Source organism: Ambystoma mexicanum, chromosome 3q (assembly GCF_040938575.1).
Source record: "Ambystoma mexicanum isolate Mex_15411 chromosome 3q, UKY_AmexF1_1, whole genome shotgun sequence".
Classification (NCBI taxonomy): domain Eukaryota; kingdom Metazoa; phylum Chordata; class Amphibia; order Caudata; family Ambystomatidae; genus Ambystoma; species Ambystoma mexicanum.
Window position 1 is genome coordinate 561,882,277 of NC_090926.1, and position 22,064 is coordinate 561,904,340.

General features: G+C 45.0%; 1 protein-coding gene across 1 annotated transcript in view; it reads left to right on the forward strand.

The window, feature by feature from the left end:
• LOC138582738 (kazal-type serine protease inhibitor domain-containing protein 1-like) overlaps positions 1-22,064 on the forward strand; it is a 383,567-nt gene that overhangs the window by 262,351 nt on the left and 99,152 nt on the right. The window contains exon 2 of the mRNA XM_069654333.1: positions 1,941-2,101. Coding sequence (XP_069510434.1) covers positions 1,941-2,101 — 161 coding nt within the window. The remainder of the gene's footprint in view (positions 1-1,940; positions 2,102-22,064) is intronic.

The window sequence follows — 22,064 nt, forward strand, 5'->3', positions numbered from 1 at the left end:
ATCAGCATTGTCTTGCATAGCTGTGAAACTCTGGAACTCCCTCCCAAAGGAATAAATACAACAGACCACCTACATTTCAGGAAGCTGCTAAAAACATGGATTTTTAACTCCCAATCTGAAGAAAACATCTGGGCGACAAATCACCCACCGCAAAACATGTGAGGCACACAGAAAGGGACTTCCCGAAACCAGTGACAAACCCAACACAGACAAAGATCAAGGGAAAAGGCTAAACCCATCACAAAAATCCAATCTGTTGTTCTCAGAAAGGGCAGTGGGCCATACTTAGCAGGAAGCTGATTATTTTGTGGTTGGCCAAGATAGCGACCTGTATATATTCAAGGACGGCTGAGGCACAGAGTTGGGATGGGCTATGGGTAAACTGATGGGCTAATTTTGATTGGGTGGAGGGCGGGCATCGTATGGAATCTATACTTGAGACAAGGGCAGCCACTGTACTGAATCTGAAATTAATAAGAGGATGGGCAGGGGGCCAGGCTCGGCAGGCTAACACGTGTACTTTATTTGGAAGTAATTGTGAAGGTTTACCCATGTATTGTATTTAAAATGTAAAATTACGTAGGTTTGCGCTTGTATTACATATGAAGAAACGTGAAGCCTAGCATGTGTACTCCACCTGAAGTACTGTGTATGTTGGCACATGTATTGCACTTAGAATGAACTATGAAGGTTAGATGGATCTGATGGTGGGCAGTGTGTTGCACCTTATAACCTTTTAATATTAGCCTAACCATTATGCCCATTATGCAGGTTAACCCATCCTTTGCACTTATAGGTCTAGACGTTAGCCAGTCTGAGGGTAGCCAAGGAGTTGCAGAAAGCTATGCGGATAGCCGGAAACTCTGCTTAGAAGTCTATCACATTTATGTGAGCAGTGAGCACATGAAAACTGTGAAGAGTAGCGCATGTATTGCACGTAGAAGATCCTGTGTAGGTTAGCACATGTACTGCTCCTGGAACGTAGAAGAATTGGGAAGGTTAGCCCATGCATTGCATTTAGAAGAAGTGTTAAGGCTAGCCTATGGCTTGCGTTCAGATGAATCTGCTCGAGTCTTGGTGTAAAACCGTCAAACAATATAATGATGTTATTGAGGTGCTGCATTTGCACACCCGAATTTGATTCAACTGTCAACTACCCATATTAAAAACTCAATATTCTGCATACCCACCCTCAAACTTGAAACAAAGCACAGCCCTACCTCTGCCGCACAACACAAAGTGTGCAGACCCCCCAACACCCAACTTGAATCCAAACACTCGTACAGACAAAGAACCCATGCACAATCATACCTCAACACCACATGGCAGCTACCAACCAAAGACGCACCGAGGCGCAGTGACCGTTTTCTCTGAACTGAAGCTGCGAACCGCACTTCAAAGCTCTCTTACTCTTTTGCCTCTCAATGCTACTAACAAACGCCTTCAACCCTCCCTCCATTGCAGGTCCGCCAGGGTGCCATGAGACGACGCAGATGGCAGCAGTGCGTGGCACAAGACCAGATATGCAACATAAGAATAACAGCTTATCAGGCAGAAGGCTCTTTGCGATGAAGGGACATCAGGTCTGACATTCGGTTCGAAGCATATGCAGGCCATGGTTAGCAAGTTGCAGCATAAAATGGGGACAAACACAGTGTGAGGTGTAATCATAAAGGGAACGCGTGAACGGTCAGTGATATCGTCCATCTTGACTGCACCTTGTTGCCACCAGGTACCTCCTTGACTTTGCAGCCCACTGACTCACTTGTCTGGGAAAGTTGGCCCTCTGTGGCCTGTGTTTGCCTTTTATCTCCTTAAGCACTCAAGCCGCCAGAAAACACCTATTGAAAAATCAGAATCTGAGCGCATATTTACAAATCAAGTCTTGATCTTTTTTCAAAAATTATTCTTACACTGTTAATTTGTTTTCCTCTTTCCAGCTCCTGTTATATCTTTGCCGCCGAGAGATGCGCATAATTTTACCGGAAATGACATCATTTTTGGCTGTGAGGTGTCAGCCTATCCCATGCCCCACCTGGAATGGAAGAAGAAAGGGAACCACGTGTTTCTGCCCGGGGACGACGCGCACATTTCCGTTCAGGTGCGCCAGTCTTATGAAGCCCTTAATGTTGAGTTGAAATGCATGTATTTTTTAACATTACACTATTTTTATACACATCCTTCATCCAAGGCCGACCCCAGGATGTGAGGGGGGAAAAGATGTGTGGAGCCAACTAATTTGCATGCGTAGTGGCATCTGTGACATCACAGAAAATGATGCCATGGAATGAGTCGGTGATACTGGAGGATATCATGCAGCGTTACGGTAACAGAAGTTGCTGGGAAACCGAGAGAGACACATACACTTTCTGATGACGTGCAAATGAATGGTCACTGATGTTATTGCTTATGTTGCAATATCTTGAGTACGGCTTTTTTGCACTATTGGACAGTGGGAGCACAACCAGCCCTAGAGACGTCTAATGTTGCCACATGTGGCACATGTGAGATACAATTATTTTGCCCAGGAGCACACCCGTCGGTTAAGTGGTGTGGCTGAGATTCAAGGCCACTCGGCAGCTGGGAAGCTTGGGCGTATAGCTTCCCAGCTGAAGTTGGTAGAAAAAGGGTTTGCCACAGGTCTTTTTGCAACTTTGGTTTGAAAACACCATCTGACTGTCGAACGCAGTGCAAAGTGAGATTTTATTTTTTGCCAAATGAAGTAAGATGGTGTTTCTGCAAGCCGTGTTTCATGATTGCTTTTTTAATGGTGTAAATATTAAACAACATTGTCCAGGTTATCAATATGCTTTTAATTAAGGAGCTACAGAAGAGGGTTATTTGGACTGTCAAAAGAAATGAATCTCCAAGCAAAGCTTTTATAATTTTTAAAACAGAAGGTGGGACATAGCTGAGGAATGACTCCAGTTGACATGGTGACACTACTGGAGAATTGGTTTATCGCGAGATTTAAGCAGAGCCTGTTTGCTGATGAGGTCGTGAGGCAAATGGCAAGTCTTCAAAAGTGTTCAAAATCAGCACTGGGACCAGGGAGGTCATTTCACCAAAATGCCAGGGGTAGCGGAAGTGACATCACGCGACCCTTGACCTCTGATGACATCACAGGAAGTGATGTCATTTGCCCCCACCCTGAAGTGACATCACGGGAAGTGATGGAACATGACCAGGGAAAATGATCTCTCCATTCTCCAGGCCAGCAACTTCTCTTCCCACATTCCTCATGAATGATGCTTTCTCCTCCTTCCCCGTCCCCATCCTCATGTTTCAAGAATATCCTGCTTTATAGTGATTACTTGAAAAGTACACAAATCACGGTACTCAGACAAACTTGGATGTACTTATAGAAATACGTTAATCAGAGACAATACAATTGTAGCACTATTTCCCCCCATCTTAAATGGAAGACTACACATGCCAGAATACCATTGAAAGGAAGGCTACAAAAAATGACTTGTGGGTTTTATAAATACACTTTCAAGATTTCGACTCATAAGAAAAGATAAGGTGTGAAAAGGTAACCCAGTAGTTTTACATTATCTTACAAAGGCATGCATCATATATGTTGTGCGGAAAATGTGACATTCTACAAAAAAAGTCTTAAGGTGTGAAATACGAAAACATGAAAAAAGGGAGATAGGTTAAGACTTTTTTGTTTGACCTATTTTAATTACCTTGGAAGAAGGCATAGATTTGGGCAGCTAACTGGTGCTTTGGGTGTGCTTTCATAATAATAACCACCCTTTTACAGTTCTCGTCCCTTAAACGTTAAGAACAACTTGTGGAAAACAATGGTTACTTAAAGGAACTATCACCTATGAATAGCTTCCACTTTAAACATTCTGCTGAAACAATGGCAGTAATAAGTAGTACATTATGTGCAGTGGCACCTCCGTGCAGTGCATTCTGGGGAGATTGGGGTGGGGGGGGGGGTGACATTTGTTTCCATCGCTTCACAAGGGTTCTGGTGGTGGCTTTTGCTTGGAGAGACAGAAAAAGCAGTGCTGTACCTGGAAGCAGTGCAACCCTGTAGATTACAATTTGTTTTACTTGGAACATGTGTAGAAGCTGGTGGCTGTGCGGCCCCCAGGAGCATGGGGCCCTTGACGATTGCCCAGACTGCCCATGCCTAGGGCCGGCCCTGCCTTCATCATTTTCAGCTTTGCTACAGCCTCATTTCCAAACACATCTCCAATGAGTTCAGAAACATACTTGAATTTGCCCAACCATAATTTAACCCAACTTGAGGAACAAGACATTAACCAATTGCCTTATTCCCTTACTCAGTGTCAAGAAGCAAATTCTCGGCTTCAGATAATTTTGAAATGAGAAGTAGATGGGTGACAGACGTCACCAAACCCCACTCTCTGGAGGAAGAGATGGGAAGGAAGTGACTGTAAACAAGTTGTGAATGCATGTATAGGATTTCTATAGTGCAAGAGAAGAAACTGAGCATTGTACATAGATGGCTACAAGTAAGGGTGCGGGGTAGCAGAAGAGCCGGAAGAGGGATCAGGAGAGGGCCTGAGATCCAGAAGTGGCAAATATTTCATGCGCTCGCCCTAACCAGACCCAAGTGACATAGAACGCTGGGTTAAACAAAAGAACCTAATGTGGCCATCGTAGAGCAGAGTCTCTGGTGTTAAACATCCTGTTAGAGTTCATGATGCAACAGCCCGCAGCTAGATGTTAGCAACGTTCTGTTTGCAGCTTGCATACTGATTCCTTCACCCCGAGCTGCAAAGGGTGTGTGATTCCATGCTTTATTATGCAGCTCAAAAGACAGCCACGCTATTGGGCGAGACAGCACTAACCAAAGTCACCAGTTATGCTATGTTTTGTTATTTTATTCAATATTTGTATAGTGCCTGCAGCCATGAGTATGACTTCGAATCGCTGCAGTAGATGAACGCCCTTCGGAAGACCGTAGTTTGTGCAAACATGTGAAGGAGCAATACAATGCGAGCTAACAGTAATTAGCATTCCATGATAAGCAGAAATGACTAGGTTGACGCATTTTAAATCATGCAACACATATTGCAAAGGCATAAGGTATTAGGCAGAGTCATGTGCAGTACCTTTTGGGAACACCACACACAATTAAGACTACAAGTGTAAGTACAATTTCACCTTTGGTACAAGCCTGTACTACACAGTAAAGTGGTAGCGATGGCTGAGCAGCCAGACTTATCTCAAGAGTAAAGAAAGCAGTACAAGAGTTTACACAAAGGACAACAATTACTATGATTCAAGCAAACACTGATTCAAGGTTTCTGAGTAAAAGAATATACATTTATATTTACGCCATCAGTTATAAAACAGTTCACGATTGTAAAACAGCAGAAAATCACAGTCTTAAATACTACAACACCCAATCAATTCTGGACAAGTTAAGCTCAAAATGAAGTGTGAGCAAAATGGCACTCCAGCAATTTAAAAGGGAGAAAAGACAAGTTTATTCAAAATCAATAACACCAACAAGTTATAGGCAGGGCAATCTAGTAAAGGCGACTACAACTAGGATTCAAGTCAATAGGTCTGGGTCAATGTAATTGTTCAGAGTCTTTGCAGAGGATCACACAGTTCAAAGTAGTTCGCGGTTAAGTCTTTGTCAAGAGTTCAAAACGAAGTTGGTCGGAAGAAAAGTTATTCAAAGGAGAAGAGAAGGACAAGCCTTCGGGGAGGCGAAAGATTTCAAGCACTTTCACCGCGGTCGGACGGAACGAACTACCAAGTTTGCACAGTACCTTTAAAGAAGAAGAATACTGTAGCTGAGGCAGTTGTTCCTGGCAGTTCCTGCAGGCTCAAAGTTCCTGAAGCTTCAGTCGTGGTGACAAGAAGGAGGATGGCTGGAGGGTCCTGCACTGCCTGGGAAGAAGCCAGCAGCAGAGCAAAACGTCGAATAAAAGGTGCTCTCCTTAAAACCCAAACTGGTTCTCTTCCCACTGGCTATCCGATCTGCTGCAGCGATGCAAAGCAAATTCGACCAGGATGAGGACCAGTGTCTGGCATTTGGCGAGCTGGTTGTTCCCACCAAGCTCAAGGGGAGAAGATTCCTTGCAGATCTCCTCTGTCGTTGACGTTTCAGGTGATTCAGACCTGCAGCAGAGCTTCACCGAGTGTACAGTAGTTGCAGCAGTCATCTTCCTTCAGCTTCTCGTTGGTTCTCTCATTCCAGTGGCGACTCTACCTTCCAGGACCAGAGACTGCCTTTTTATGCACCACATTCCCCCATTCACACAGCCTGGCTGTCAATCACACAGCAGTGTGGCTGTCCTGGCAGGGCAGCCACCTAGCCAATCAAACAAGAGTGTGAATTGGGTCTCCAAGGAGACCCTGTGCAGGGGGACTCAAATCCCTTCCTCACATCCTGCCCACCCAGACACTCAGGCGCCTAAGAAGGGCTTCTGTGCAGAAGCCCGCCAAAGGACGGCGAACAAAGGAACCAAACCTGGTTTAGCACGCAGGTTAAAACACTAGAAACACCTTTACAAAAAGATATGGTGAAACAACTTAACCGGGACCAAGTTAAATAAAAAGTGGATTACCGGGTTTGAGTTTAAGGCTACCACCATAGCCTCTAACGGTACTGAGGTTATTTTCATAGCTCGCGGTAGAATAAAAATGGTAGATACCACTGCCACCTTCCAAATCCTAGAGAAAGGGGAACATACTAATGTTCCATGAGAATGAGACAAAAGGGGATAACTATTAACCCCTCTAGTACTATTGGAAGATAGGGTGTACTGGGTCTGTACATTTTAAAAGACTAGTAAAGTCAATGGCAACTTTACATGTTCTGGGAGACAGTAGTCAGTCCCATAAAAATGGAGTTTAAAGTGGGAATTCTGAAAAGACAACCCTGTGTCACTGCACTGAAGGTGCTGGTTGACAGACAGTAAAAAGATGATGCCTATGGGGTGGGTGAGACTCCATAGTCCATCAGCACAAAATGTAAAACACATTGAAAATGAAAAGTTCAAAGCCCAAAAATGTAGCAAAAGAGCTGGAGGGCTCTAAAGTAGAGGGATTTTAGCACTTGTGTGAGAAATCTCCCTACCATAAGGGAAGACTGCTATGCCAGTGGCTTTATGACAGCTGGACTGAATTTTCCATGGGCCTCAGTTGTATTCTATAGGTTGCAGCGCAAGAAGGGACAAGGATACTGTAAGTAGTATATCAATCCCTAGGGCAAGTGTCCACACTGGAGTGCTCTGCTGTACTTTACATGCAGAAACCCTTGCAGCAATGGCTAACATGCAGTCAACATGCAAATTACATGCACATTTGTCAGGTGAGAAACGGATACCAACAGCATAGGTTCCCATGTCTTTACCATCTTGTTATCGCAGTAAAATGTAGTCACCTATAGAAAAATACTGAACTGGTCATCAGTGCCATTGTCAATCTCTAGGCTACCCGGTCCTCTAGAGAGAAACTGCCCACTGCCCCCCCTTGCCTGCCCACCCACCCGAATGCCCCTGACGGTCCATTTCCCACCTGGAAGTTCTGACTGCCTGATCCTTTCCGCTTACTGTTGTAGGGGACCCTGAGGTAGAGGCTGATTTACTACAGGTGGGGATTTGGGGGTGAAAGTTGCAAAAGGCTTCAATATCTGATGGGGCCTCGGGATGGGCTAGACAGGCTTATGTTAGGGGAATCAAATTTCATAAATTCAGAAGCAAGTGGACTCTGTGAGCTGCTAGGACAGTTTAGGTTACAAGGGCCTAGATTCATTGAAATTCAAGTTGCAGATGAGGTCTGGGGACAGGGGGCTGGAATAGCTTTTGTTAGGAGAGCCTGATTCCACTCAATAACATCCGCTGGCTCGTGTCACAGCAGCCAGATCTGAAGTGTTTAAATAGGAAAGCTCATGGATGGGTTATGTAGATTGTGGGAGGGGGTGGGGGACCTGGGTTCTGGTGGGTGGATTCAGGCAAATGAGGGGGTTGTTTGTCATGCTGGGGCAAGTAGGTTAGATTAGGTGTGCAAAGGGAGGGGGAAGAGGGGAAAAGCCATGTTTTGAATTCTTTCCGGAAGACACGTTGTTCCTCTTCCTCTATGACACAATTTTTTTACAGGGAGAGAGTTCAAATTGTGGATTCTTGTACTGAGAAGGAGGTGCCCCCAGTATGAGTTGATCTGGCCACTTGAATTACGGGTAGATATGCTGAGCCAAATCAGAGGCTTCTGTTTGGTCTGAAGTGAGTAAACCTTTGTTGCAGGTATTCAGGTCTTCTATTGTAGAAGTCTCAATGAGTGATACACATCACTTTGAAGGTAGCCCGCCGACCGATCGGAAGCCACGGGACGACTCGGAGGGCAGGAGAGATATGTTCTCTAGGACCTAAGGATAGGAGAAGTCTTGCAGCAGTATTTGGCACTCGTCTGAGTTTTCTCAGATGTGAGGCGGGGGTTCCTAACTATAGTGCATTGGCATAATCTAGGCCTGATAGTATGATTGCGATAATTGTGTAACTCTGTGTAGGAAGGTCAGGATAGGAAAAATGCAATGAAGGATATGGATCTGGATGAGTAGCTTTTTACCACTGAGTTGATGTGAGGTGACAGAGTCAGGTCGAAGTCCATAAGGCACCTGAGATTTTTAACTATGTTACAGGTGGAGGGTAGTGGGTCCAGAGAGGGGAGCCAGGGGATGAGTTGAGAGAAAAGAGCATTTTTTCCATATTGCATGATCTTGGTTTTGCCTGGGTTGAGTAGCAGGTGATTGGCCGATATCAGCGTTCGATATCGGAGAGACAGGTTGCGAGATCAGGAGAGATAGAGGAAGACTTATTTGAGATTTTGAAGATGATTTGGGTGTCGTCAGTGTAGTTGTATCATGATAGACCGTGAGATCGAATGGGGATTGGGTGTTAGTACCTTCCATACTCTGCAACACACTCTGTGGCAGCGCTGGCGTTGGCTCCCTTCATAGGTACACAGAGGTCCTAGGATCAAAATGCTGAACCAGTGGCAGTGGTGTAGGCTTCTTTCAAGATGGCAACCACGTAACGTACCCTACGTCTCGTTTGACGTAATCCAAGATGGTCACCGGCACTCCGGGAACTATGCGACTACTTAAGGAGTTTGTGACTGGTAAACCGTGCGTTGCAACATTCGTGTAGCTTGTTATGCTCTGTGTTCCTTGTTCCTCAGTTCCCCTCTCACCCAGAATTATGAGCAGCTATTATACAGACGTTCTTCCAGGATATTATATATAAACAATGTATACCAACACCCTGCAAAATTTTGAATTTGATCCAGGTTTTTTGAAAGGGGACTGACAAAATCCAGAGAATTACTGTCCCGTCGCTCTGCTCCATGTGAGCAGTAACATCTTTTCCATGCTCCTATTGAGAGATCTGAAAGTGTGGGTAGCCCAGAGTGGTCATTTGCACCGAAATTAAGACAATTTTTGGAAAGGTATTGGGACAGATATAAATGGGTTCATATTGTCCAACTTGCAGGACACTTACTGGTATTCAAAAAAAGTAAATGTATGTTGCCTTGAGTGATCTCCCGGCAGCATTTAGTATTTATTTTATTTGTATAGCGTGCCAAGCCCAAGGGCATCTGGGTGCATTACTTGAGGTTACAATTCTGTTTACATATATACAGTGTACAAAGTCATGATTAGAGTTGCGGATACAGAAATATACAAAATGTGATAGTTACAGTGGCAGATAAACAGAATGCACAGTCATATTGCAATTACAGTTGCACAGCCAATCTCATGGTCCATCGGTGTGAGAGAGGCAAATGCATAGCCATAAGGCATGGATGTGGGGAGAGGAAACACTACTTACAAGTAGCACATTCTGGTCAAGGGCCAGGAATAGTGGTTAGTGAACTTATTTACATCACTGCAGGTACCTTAAGCAGGTGAGTGGTGTTTAATGCTGAGGGCTAGTGGTATGGCTCTGTGAGACAGATGTTGACCTTATTTCTAAATGAGTTGAAGGAAGGCTCAGATTTGAGTGAGATGGGTAAAGTGTTCGATACCTTTACAGCAAGCACAGGGAAGCTGTTGCCCCCGGCCTTCTGAAGTTTCAATCTAGGTATTGTGAGACAATGGGTTTGGGCTGCTCTGCTGGGATGGTCAGAGATGTTGCGAGTGAATAGGTTTGTTAGGTACTTTGGTCCGTGGTTAGCTAGGCATTTGTGCATGAGTGAGAGAGATTTGAGGGCAATTCTTTGGATCACTGCTAGCCAGTGTAGGCTGCGTCTAGAATCAGAAATATGATGTGATCTGGGGATATTCAATGCTGCTCTAATGACATTAATTTGGATTACTTGTAGTTTGTTGGTATTCTTTTGGCAAGTCCCTAAGTGGAGCGCAATACAGTAGTCGAGTTCCGACAGGACCAAGGTTCTAGATAAGGTCTTGCAGTTGATGGTGGTTAAAAAGGGTTGACACGCGGTGATTGGTTTGCATGTATAGGCAGCTGAGGAGGTTATGGCACTGGTTTGTCTGACTAGTGATAACGTTGGGTCAAGGTATATTCCAAGGGTTTTTACTTCTTTGGATACTTTGATGGTATTGCCATCAATAGTGATGGAATCAAAGTCTGGGTTGAGCTTGATGAGTTTAGTTGAGAACCAAGGAGGAGGAGCTCTGTTTTATCATCTTTAAGACAGAGCTCATGTTGTGCCATCCATGCTTGGATGACAGTGTAGATGTCATTAAGAATTTTCGAGTCAGTTTTATAGTCTCCGGACATGGGGATGAGTATTTGGGTGTCATCTGCATAGTTTGTCTAGGTGACACCCAAATGATCAAGGATATCGAAGAAGGGCTTCGTAAACACGTTATAAAGTGTGAGGGTTATGCATGATCCCTGTGTGACTCCAAAAAGTACAGGTGACGGTTCGGCAGAGGGAGAGAAGACCCTCAAAGGTCTGTTCTCCAGGAATGATCTAATCCAAGTGGTGGCTTTGTCTGAGAAGTGGGCTGTAGAGGTGAGAAGGTTGCAAGGTATCTGGTGATTGACCAAGTCAAATGCAGCCGATATGTCGAGCAAAAGGAGGAGGGCCAACTTGCCCTTATATTTTAATTGATCAATTTGTGTCTTCAGATCAATTAAGGCCGTCTTGGTACCATGCCTCGGTCTGAAACCTGATTGCCTGAGGCCAAGGAGATTATTAGATTCTAGTGATCCTGGATCTGCAGGTAGGCTGCTCTATCCAGGATTTTTAGTAAAAAAGGGACGGTCGTAATGGGGCTATAGTTTATGGGGCTGCTTGGGTCTAGTGATGGCTTCTTAAGTAAAGGGAGAACCCAGGTGTCTTTATGGTTGTTTCATCGCCTTTCATAAGATGGACAGAGTAAGGCTGTGGGTGAAATGTTTAGACTGGGGGTTGCCGGCAGATTTATTGGATCCGATAATTCAACTTCACACCAATACTTCACCTCTCACCCTGGCTCTCCAATATATACCTGCCCCCCTAGCTCATCTGATCTCCACGTTCTCTCCTAATTTTCAGTGTTATGCTGATGACCCGCAGCTCTCTTTCAAGCTACCCTCCTCTACGTCCTCTTCTTTCTCTCTCATTCCAGACTGCTTTTCTGCTATTCTGGCATGGTGCACTACTAACGATCTCTACCTTAAAGGATAGTTCCGGGACTTTTTTTTTATTGTCCCTACGGTTCGGCCATGTGTTTTTAAGCATAAATCGGTAGATCGTAGAAAACTTTCCTATGGACCATACCCGACTTTTCGTCCATTAACGCACTCGAAATCAGCCGCCATTTTCTGATAATCCTATCACTTGCCGCATCGCCCTGGCTCACCTGCTTTTGCGGCACTAAATCAAATCCCCCGCCCCTGAAACAGACTTTATCAAAACATTCATATTCCCCGCCTCTATCCGTGACGTGACTGAGCTGCGTAGGCAAACGCGCCCAGGCGTCTTCTACGCGACTCCACACAGAACCCGGAAATCAACACAGATCAGCTCACAACACAGCGCACCACAATTCGGAATATGAAACTGTACTTTAAAATTAAACTTCAAGATTGTAAATTTGGTAAAGTACATTTATTTGACATCAAATGTTTAGAGAATATTCAGCGATTTTCATTTTTATTTGCTCACGTTCCAAAAAGTTCGTTTTGAGGCACGCGATGTTCCTTTGCTGTACACAGGGTCTTAGATCATCTCACAATACAGCGCCACAATTCGGAATATGAAACTGTGGTTTAAAAGCAAACGGCAAGATTGTACATTTGGCAAAGTACATTTATTCGACATTAAATGTTTAGAGAATATTCTGGGATTTGCATTTTTCTTTGCTCTCGATCCAAAATAGTTCGTCTTGAGGCAAGCGATGTTCGTGTGCAGTACACAGGGTGTTGGTTTACGATAAAATAAGCTCTTCGGTCGCACTGACAATCGCATGGCTGTTCCAACAACGAGGCACTAGGCCACCACAACGGTCTGTATGTTGCATCTAGCCGTTAGTACCGCGTAAGGGCATACTTGCACTTGGCGATCGTCCCATAAAATGGTCAGGGTGGTAACGTTGTTCACGCGGAGAAGCAACTGGCGGCTGTAAAAGCCATCCGCCGGTGTCTGGTACTCGTGACACGGACAATAATGTAGAATGTACCTGTTTTAAAAACATAAAAAATGAAATTAGTCTCACCATCAGATCTTTATTAAAATTATTCATTTCATATATTAGGTCGGGAAATTATTTCATAGCTAGGACAGTGCAACTGGGTATTATACGTCATTTCCAGTTACCCACCCCCTCTCCTCCGCCTTTTTCAGAGCCGCCTGAGCGCCAGTGGACCACTTCGTCACTGATATGATATAATATGGCATTTGCAACGCGCCTATACACAAGTGTTTCAAGGCGTGGCGAGGCAGGGAGGGGGGGACAAGGAGAAGACAGACAACGATCCTACTAGGCCAGGTGTCATTCAGATCGCGCAAGTGCAGGGGTAGGGGGAAGGTAAAAGTGCAAGGGGAAGGGGAGGGGGAAGTGGAGTACAAGGTAAGTAGCATAAAATAATAAATACATAGGGCCAGCTGGTGGCGAGTGCAAGGTAAGTGAAGAACAAGTGCTGGGAAGGGGGGGCTGTAGGATACTGAGACAGTCCCCCAGTGCAGGGGTTGACAGGGAGGCAGTGCAGGTGGAGAGTGGAAGGGCCCAGGACCGAGGTCGCAGGCAGTGGACCAGTTGTAGCAGGGGAGAGGGAGAGAGAAAGCAGAAGCAAAGAGGAAGGTTTTGAGGTGCTTCCGTAAAAGGAGATGGTTCTCCTCAAGATAGTGCGCGGTACAAAACAATATGCCACATAGAACGAACAAGTACAACTTAACCCGTCTTTAAAGCTACTGTATAGTAATTAAATATTGCGGTATAAACTCATCTAAAGAGTTACTTACATTATATTTGCATTTTCCATTGTGTCTGTGCGTAGGGCAGCCCCGAAATACCACTCCTTCTATGCCGACGTTATTTCTTCTAATGAACGAACATTAAATGGCTATCGTTTCTGAAATTTTATTCATTATCGTTTCTTACGTTATTGCACCACACCCCCAAAAAGAAGTCTTTCGGGATGGTCCCGGCCTGTCAAGGTCAAATAACAATAGAACCTTATACTGAGTCGTGGGCCATTCCGGCACCCGAGCAAAAAATCAAAGCAGCTGACCTTCACTTTGAACGAGCACACATTCCAAGTTAGCTACATTCAGTGTAAGGCCATCTCACAGGACTTGAAATTTACACTCCATCTTTGCATTTTGTCTGCGTGCTTTGGAACCCCAGAGAACCATAAATACGGAGACATTGTATATTTTTTGAAAAATGATTTATATTACTGTTTGGTTTAATTTAATGCGCAAATGAACAAGATTGGATAGACACATTGCATGTACACTGAGCAATCACTTTTATTTACACAATACATAGCTACACATTATCAATGGCCCTGCGACATGAGGAGACTCGAGAGAACAGACAATCAAATGACAATCATTTAAACCGTGATGTGTATTTCTCAATGAGCTCTGCTTTAGGTGGACATGGAACAGAGGCAATGTTGGGTGGCAATGCAGTTGTCCCCTGCACTGGTTCGTTCACTACTCCGTGTATGTGCCTATCTAGTACATCAACAATAAGTCTCTCAATAAACTCATATTGCATATCCTCAAACACTGGTTTGATCACCCATTGTTTACTTCTTTTAGTGAAGGCCTTATTGTAGCGAAGCGTCCCTAAAGTTCCGGTCGTCCTACTTTGTTGACGGCCAACATTATGGTTATGTGCCAAGACCGCTAGAAGAGTCCGATTTATCATGCCCTCCATGCCAAAATGCAATCGTTTTGGCCTGTACTTTAGGCACATATTGTGGAACACCTCCAAATCTCCTGTGTGGCAGAATTCCGTGAGTCCCCTCAAATCTCTTGTTATAGTTTTATCAAATACAATCTTTTCAATGGCTTTGTGAGTGGGTGATGAAGGAATCAACCACTTCTTCTTCCGTGCCTCCTCTGTGGACAAATGGCCATGTTCACAATTGTGGAAATGTTGGTTTGTGTTCCAAGTGTGAACGTTTGTACAGTGTAGCATTACTGACCGCCATTTTTCCAGTAGAATTTCCAACGACCCTCCACATGTTTTGAGCTCCACCAAAGATGGTTGCTGATTGACTTGGACCACTGTGAAATACCTTGCGTTTCTTTTTTTTTACCTGCACCAGACATTTTTTTATTGATTGTTTTTGCAAGATGCCAAACGTCAAATTGGTGATTTATATTTTTGTACTCTTCTCTCATTGTCTTGGCAATTGAAACGTGTCTGTCCGTGGCTATCAGGTCGATCACCATTCCCCGCGATTGTAGTTCTTGCAATGATGCTACAAAGCCAACTTTCTCCATGGCCACTGAGGATGTACTTTGTGACACCTGCACGACCACCGAACTCACAATTTTCTTACTTTCCATGTCCTGAAAGTGGTAGGTGCAGTACTTGGCTGAAAATCCTGGGCTGTCGCACTGTCCATCACCGGCTAGCCTGAACCGTTTGCCCGCGAATGTACTATCAATAGACATTTTTTCCATTCTCCAAGCTTCGCTAATGGCTGGAAATAGATAATCGGTTTGGTATTTGTAGAACTGAGTTTTCGCAATGAAATGGATTCCCACAAACTGAAAGAAAGACTCTAACTTTTTAAAACTTGAACCACTAAAAAGTGCAGCCGCTGCACAAAGTAGATTGCCTGCTGGCAGTTGCCCCAGCATGGGTTGTGCAGACCATGAGAAAGGATGATATTTTGTACAGGTGGCATGTATTTTAAGGTTAGTGCCTCGAATTGCACGAGTCACATTAATCAATGGCTCCCCACATACTTCCCCACCAACCGAATGCCCACATTTCATTCGAATAATAATATCAATCAAACAACTATCGAATACAATGAATTTGGCCTCTTTCCTTATACTGTCACTCTGCATACCAGCTGGTTCGGCCTGTAACGTTGAGGACATGTCACTCACATGAAAGGTAGAATCTCTGATATCGTCTTCCGCTATGTTCAGTGATATTGATGGTGTTTCATTGCCGTCCACTTCATTCACTTCCATAGCAACATCTGTTCCTTCTCCGGCGATGGGTGAATAAAACAATTTCTTCAACTTTCTCGCGGTCTTAGTTTTTGCGGGTGTGGATTCTGTGAACTGATCTCCGACTGCATCCAAACTACCAGGAGGACATTCACTATCAATGGCTGGATGTGGTATAGCTCCGTTGTCAATCACTTCATATTCTTCCCATTGGCACGATGCATCTCCAGTCTCAAGTCCCTGCCAAAAGGTTTGACAAGCAACATCTCTCGTTCGCTTCACTGTCTGTGTAGATCTAGTTCGTACACCCACTCGCAACTAGAGGACAGATTGGAAAAGGGATGTTCAGTTTAAACACAACTTACAGTATTGAACTATTAACAGTGAAACACCATAATATAGTGACCAGGACACTAACCTTCTTTTGCTTTCTTTTCTTTGAAACTTTCTTGCCTCGAACTTCAACATCAGGACGCTGTTGCTCCGACTCGTGTGTGCTTGTCTCCACTTCCTCTTGCGCTGTAACGACTGTATTTTCATGATAAGCACATCCATCACGCACTGACGCTCCATCGACTCCCTGAAACATAGAACTTTCATTAGTATGTATAATAATATCGAAAACACAAAATGTACTTGGGGACCAATATCCACGTACATCTCAATAGCAAAACACGAATGAACGCTTTGTGTAGAACATTCAAACGACAATTATTCACGCATTGTTGATCTAGTTAGATGGAACTGTCAAGATCCATACCTCGGGCTCCTCATAGACTTCCATTGATGATATTATTGAAGATGATGCTTCAGTGACTCCCTGAAACACAGTAATTGCATTAGTCTGGTTTTCTATTTTGATAAAAAGAACAGAAACTTTGTGCAGGCGTCAATGGCTCATCTAAATAGACCTGCACAAATGATCAGTTGTCTAAAATAAATAATGGATATGTAAATATGATTCGATTTGCTCGATCGTTGGAAGTGTCACCACCCAGAGATCTGCATCAACTACTAGGGGTGATGTTCTTGTAGAAGAAGGTCCGTCATCTCCCTGAAACATAGTACTTGCGTTAATAAAGAAGGAAGTATAGCGGATGTAATCACGTCATATGATTTCGCTTGATCGAACTGTCAGTATCCATACCTCGAAATGCATAAGAACATCAAGGGACGATGTAACTGCGGTGCACACTTATGCAAGCTGTTGCGCCGACCCGTAACTGCATGCTCCCCCTTCTTCTTGGACTAATGCTCCATCGACTCCCTGAAACGTAGGACTTTCATTAGTAATGAACACAATATTGAAAAAAGAAGACACATAGGAGGGCGACGACAGAAGGACATATCAATGGCTAAAAACGAAAGAAACATTGTGTGTAACAATCACGCTACAAGAATGCAAGATCTGATGATCTCCATCGATGGAACTGTCCGGAAACGTACCTCGAGCATCTGAGTGACATCAACGGTTGTCGTCAATACGTTGGACTCCTCAGCATCTCCCTGAAAGACAGTACTTGCATTATTTTGGATAACAATAATTATAACTGAAAACAAAGACTAGAGGACGAGTACAAGGGTGTACCATTAGGTAAAATAATTACACGATCAATTAAAACTATTGATTTACATGCCTAAAAGAAGTCAATGGTAGAATAGCCAAGTAAGATTACCCGATAGGCGCTTGAAGTGGCTGATGACTGCAATAACGACACGGATGGAGAATCTTCCGCCTTCATAGTGAGTGGATACATAAATGGGGAAATTATTGTTAGCTACTGCTACACACTACCGCAAGGCCGAGAGATAAATACGTAAACTTGACTCACCAGTGGAGGGATGTGGACGAATAGAGTGGGAATAGCGGTTGAGAGCAATTTTCGCCTCGCTCGCGGTGTGTTCTTCTTTATTAGCATTGATGTGGAGTACATGTCTGAGCTAAAGTGCCTGCTGCAGATGCGGTATCGATCACCCCTCTTGTCCGCAAAGACTTCTAGGACTCTACTTTCAAGCTCAGACGGTGGATATCCGCAATATCGGACCCATTCTCTGATCTGATCTATTGTCTTAGGGAAAACATGCATTATAGTACCTTCAGATTTATTATGGGTCTTCGAAGGGCAACCGCCAATGGAACAGGCAGGCATTGTGGAAAGTTCTGAAAAGTAAAGATCAACAATTCTCTATGAATACCAATGTGTTAAAAAATTAAATGACACATAAAAGGTTCAATGCAAGGTTCGTTTTGTTTCTTGGAACTATACACGTTATTCACATGCGGATAAGTATTTGAATAACTTTAAAAAAATAGAAAGATAATTTGACTAGACTCAGAACATGTGACTAGTTCCTTGCATGTACTGTCTTGAACGAAAAGAAATTGGACGCAAAATGATTATGGTACATGGCCTTACCTTGACGAACAAACAGTTAGATGCAGGGATCAGAGTAGTTTCTTGTCGTAGAACAGGGAGCAGTTCACAGGTTGCAAACTGACGAGTTTCCTCGAAGTGGTCACGGAAGTTCACAGAGACGAAGAGCAGATAACCAGCACCTTCACGGGTTGACTAGCAAAGCGCAAAGAAGTGCTCATTAGAAATATGAAGTGGGTTATAAAGAATTCGAAACAGGGGTGTGTTTGTGAATGAATGACGTCTATATGTCGTGGCATTATGCGGATTGCAGGGGGCCGTCCAGTGTGAGGGGGGATGCTTGGCAGGAGACACGGGGTCTGGAGGTAGACATGGGAACAACAACCCATGCTCTATAGACCACTTTGAAGTGTACATGGTCTTTGGCACCTCTTGGCCTTTATCGCTCCCTGACAGCTCCACTTGGCAGCACAAGTACCCCGGTGCGAACTGCCTTTGATAGGGCGGGGGGGTGGATTGGGGCGCTGGTCGTGCAGACAAGACACAGGAAGACTCGTGAATGAAGACACACTTATGTGGATTGCAGGGGGCCGTCCAGCGTGAGGGGGGATGCTTGGCAGGAGACACAGGGTCTGGAGGTAGACATGGGAACAACAACCCATGCTCTATAGACCACTTTGAAGTGTACATGGTCTTTGGCACCTCTTGGCCTTTATCGCTCCCTGACAGCTCCACTTGGCAGCACAAGTACCCCGGTGCGAACTGCCTTTGATAGGGCGGGGGGGTGTGGATTGGGGCAGTGGTCGTGCAGACAAGACTCGTTTGCCGCAGGGCCTCACCAAGGAGAGGCCATCTAACTGCATGTAAGAGGCAGGCTGCAGGATCTAGTACATGGAAGGCAGGGGGTGAGTTTATAAATACCTCACCCTCCCAGGAGAATATATGGGTGCAGTTCACCCTGGAGACCCTGGATGCCTAGGCAGTTAGTCTTATTATGATCAACCATATTGATTATTTACCTATAACCATGTTTTGTGTCAATAAAATCCAACGGCCTTCCTTTTATTGCCAACGCTTGAACAAAGTGGTGTGGTAAGTATTTTTGGGGGAGGAGGCAAGGCCGGGAGGCTTGATGCCAACCCGCAAAATAACATATGTATGTCTGCTGCATATGGGTTCAACGAGACATGTGGTGTGACAAGACAAGGCACAGGCAGACTATTCAATGGAGACACACCAGATTCATTTAAAAAATCAAAACAACCATTGTTAAAATATATGTTGGGTTTTATTTTAGATCTTAATTTCAATTGAACATAAATAATAAACATTACACATTGTAAAGTTCAGGTTGCAGCACATCCAGGGAAAATCCGCGGTATTGTCCACTGTCGCTGGGGAAATGTTGTCTAATGGCAAGTACCGCACAGGCAGGTATTACTCTCCGAACGCGGTGTCCGAGCCTCCCGTGAAGCCACCAAGTGAAGCAACGATAGGCCACCAGCCTGTACCACCTGTGAAAATGAAAGATGCAAACTGTATTAAAATGACAAAACTTTCATATCATTATGCTTTGAAAATTAATTCGATCTAGAAAATGCACAATATGGAAACAATTTACATGCATTCGAATGATATGTAGATGTAATTTTATATGTGGGAGACGACCATGACATAGTAGTGGCATCACTGACATCACAACCAGAGTATACTTACTCGTTACTCGGATTACGCGGACGAACAGTGCCGCGAAGTTCGTGCATAAGCACCATCATCATCCTCAACATGGTCCGTGAGAGGCAGGCTTCCCTGAACTCTGGCAGCTCGGTGATGCATTGCGGACTTGGCTCGCCTTCCGAAATGTAGGCCAAGCACCCGGAATTTTCACGGCAGCAGCAGTTCTCCTCCTCAGTTGGCATTAGCTCGCACCGATTGCACGTGCACCAGGTGGAGACGCCGTCCATGCGACATGGTCCAGGCTCTTCATCCGTTGACTGGTCCTCCCAACTGCCGTCCGAATCCCCATCGTTTTCGCGTGCTTGCCTTTCCAGTAGTTCTTCCTCGGTGTACTCGGGCTCATACATATACGGCATTATTGTAGCCATTGTGTGGTAAAGAAAGTAAAATAATTTACAGAGATGGTACAGGTGTTCACAAGGCCTAGAAGTGGCGAAGGTAGCTGACCAGAGCACAGAAACAAGTCACAGAATACTCAAAGTAACACAGAGAGAGGAATGGAATCGAAAATCTGCTGCTGTGTGTTGTGAAACGGTGTGTTTATACTTATTGAGGAAAGAGGCGTCCTGCCATTTCCATGGCGACACGTCATTAGCTGAGGCGCAGCGATTGTTGACACGAAACGTGCTTTGGCGTTGGGAAATGGGCGGTACGCGTCTGCTGATGTCAGGCTCAGGGGCGGGGGATTTGATTTAGTGCCGCAAAAGCAGGTGAGCCAGGGCGATGCGGCAAGTGAGAGGATTATCAGAACATGGCGGCTGATTTCGAGTGCGTTAATGGACGAAAAGTTGGGTATGGTCCATAGGAAAGTTTTCTACGATCTACCGATTTATGCTTAAAAACACATGGCCGAACCGTAGGGACAATAAAAAAAAAGTCCCAGAACTATCCTTTAATGCCAGTAAGACAGAGATCATTCATGTTGGGACCCCCTGCTCCCTCCTTCCCTCCCACACTCAGGCCACCCTCCTTGGGCCCCCTCCCCTCACCCTCGTGTGAAGAAAAAAACCTTGGCATCATCTTCGACTCCTCCCTCTCCTTCTCTCCTCACATCATGGACATGGCCAAGAAGGCCCATTTTCAGCTTCACCTCCTCAAAAGCATTCTCCCCTTCCTCACCTTCCTCCAGAAACACAATGTCTCCAGAGCTCTGGTTCTCTCCCGGATGGACTACTGCAACAGTCTTTTCCTCAATCTGCCTAACTGCCCCCTTCGCCCCCTTCAACTAATCCAGAACAGGACTGCAAGACATATCCTTGGCTTCAAGCCCAGGGTCCGCATCTCCCCAGCCCTTAAATCTTTAAATCTCTCCACTGGCTCCTGGTTGCTGTGAGGATCAAATTCAAGACCCTCCCCACTAGAGCCCTTCGCTCGTCTAGCTCTAACTCTCTACAAATCAGATGTGGGGGGGAGATCTCTCTCCTTCGCAGGTGCCTTTCTCTGGAAGGGCCTGCCTGCCCCTCAGACTTCAGCCGGATCTCATTAAGTTCCGGAAGCTCCTGAACACTTTACTTTTCTCTTATTCCTTCCTCCCCCGCCTCCCCTTCTGATGTCCCCATGCCTGTGACTGGTGGCCTGGTCCCTTTGGAGGCATACAGTGCGCCAAGCCCTCCCCTGCCAGTCTACCTCTGCACTTGTCCTTCCTTGCCCCACCTTCTACCCAGTTTACCTCTCCCAACCCTTCTCCTGCACTTGCCCTCATGCCCCCCACCCCGCCTACTCTTCGTTGGTTGGCTTGCACCCCTTGGAGGAAGTCCAGCCCGTTAACTTGCACTTAGTTGTGAAAGACGTTAATTCAAGACAGCTGTCAGAAATAGGTGCAGTACCGGCATTGGACACTAACCCGCGCTAGCGATCTAAACTCTGACAGGAGAACTGTAGTTCAGTAGCTGACAAAGGAGCCTGAGCCAGCCTGGATTCAAAGCCTTGCTGGTTAATGAACATTCTTAACACCTGCTGTTCCCAGAAGACAGTCCGATTCAATTAACAGTCCAAGAGGCTGGGAAGCCTTCACACCTCAGAACTCCACACAAGAAGGCAGGAAATCACAGGTTTCTGTTAACCAAATGCAGAGTGGCCCCCTGGTCTGCTGACCTCAGTCAACACAATAGACTCTTTCTGCTGAATGGAATATGCTGATTTTGGGTGTTTACTGTCAACACTGCTCTGGGGGAAGGAGAGACATTTGATCTCTGAGTCAAGCCAAGCTTCTGGGGGTGGACCCAGACTCATATGTGAATTCAATTAAGGGCAAATGTATGTTTGAGTAAATTGCTTATAAAATCTTGTATTAAGCTCACAGAAATGTACAATTTGTGGATCCTTAATATGAAAAATGCCCTCACAATTTGAGACCAA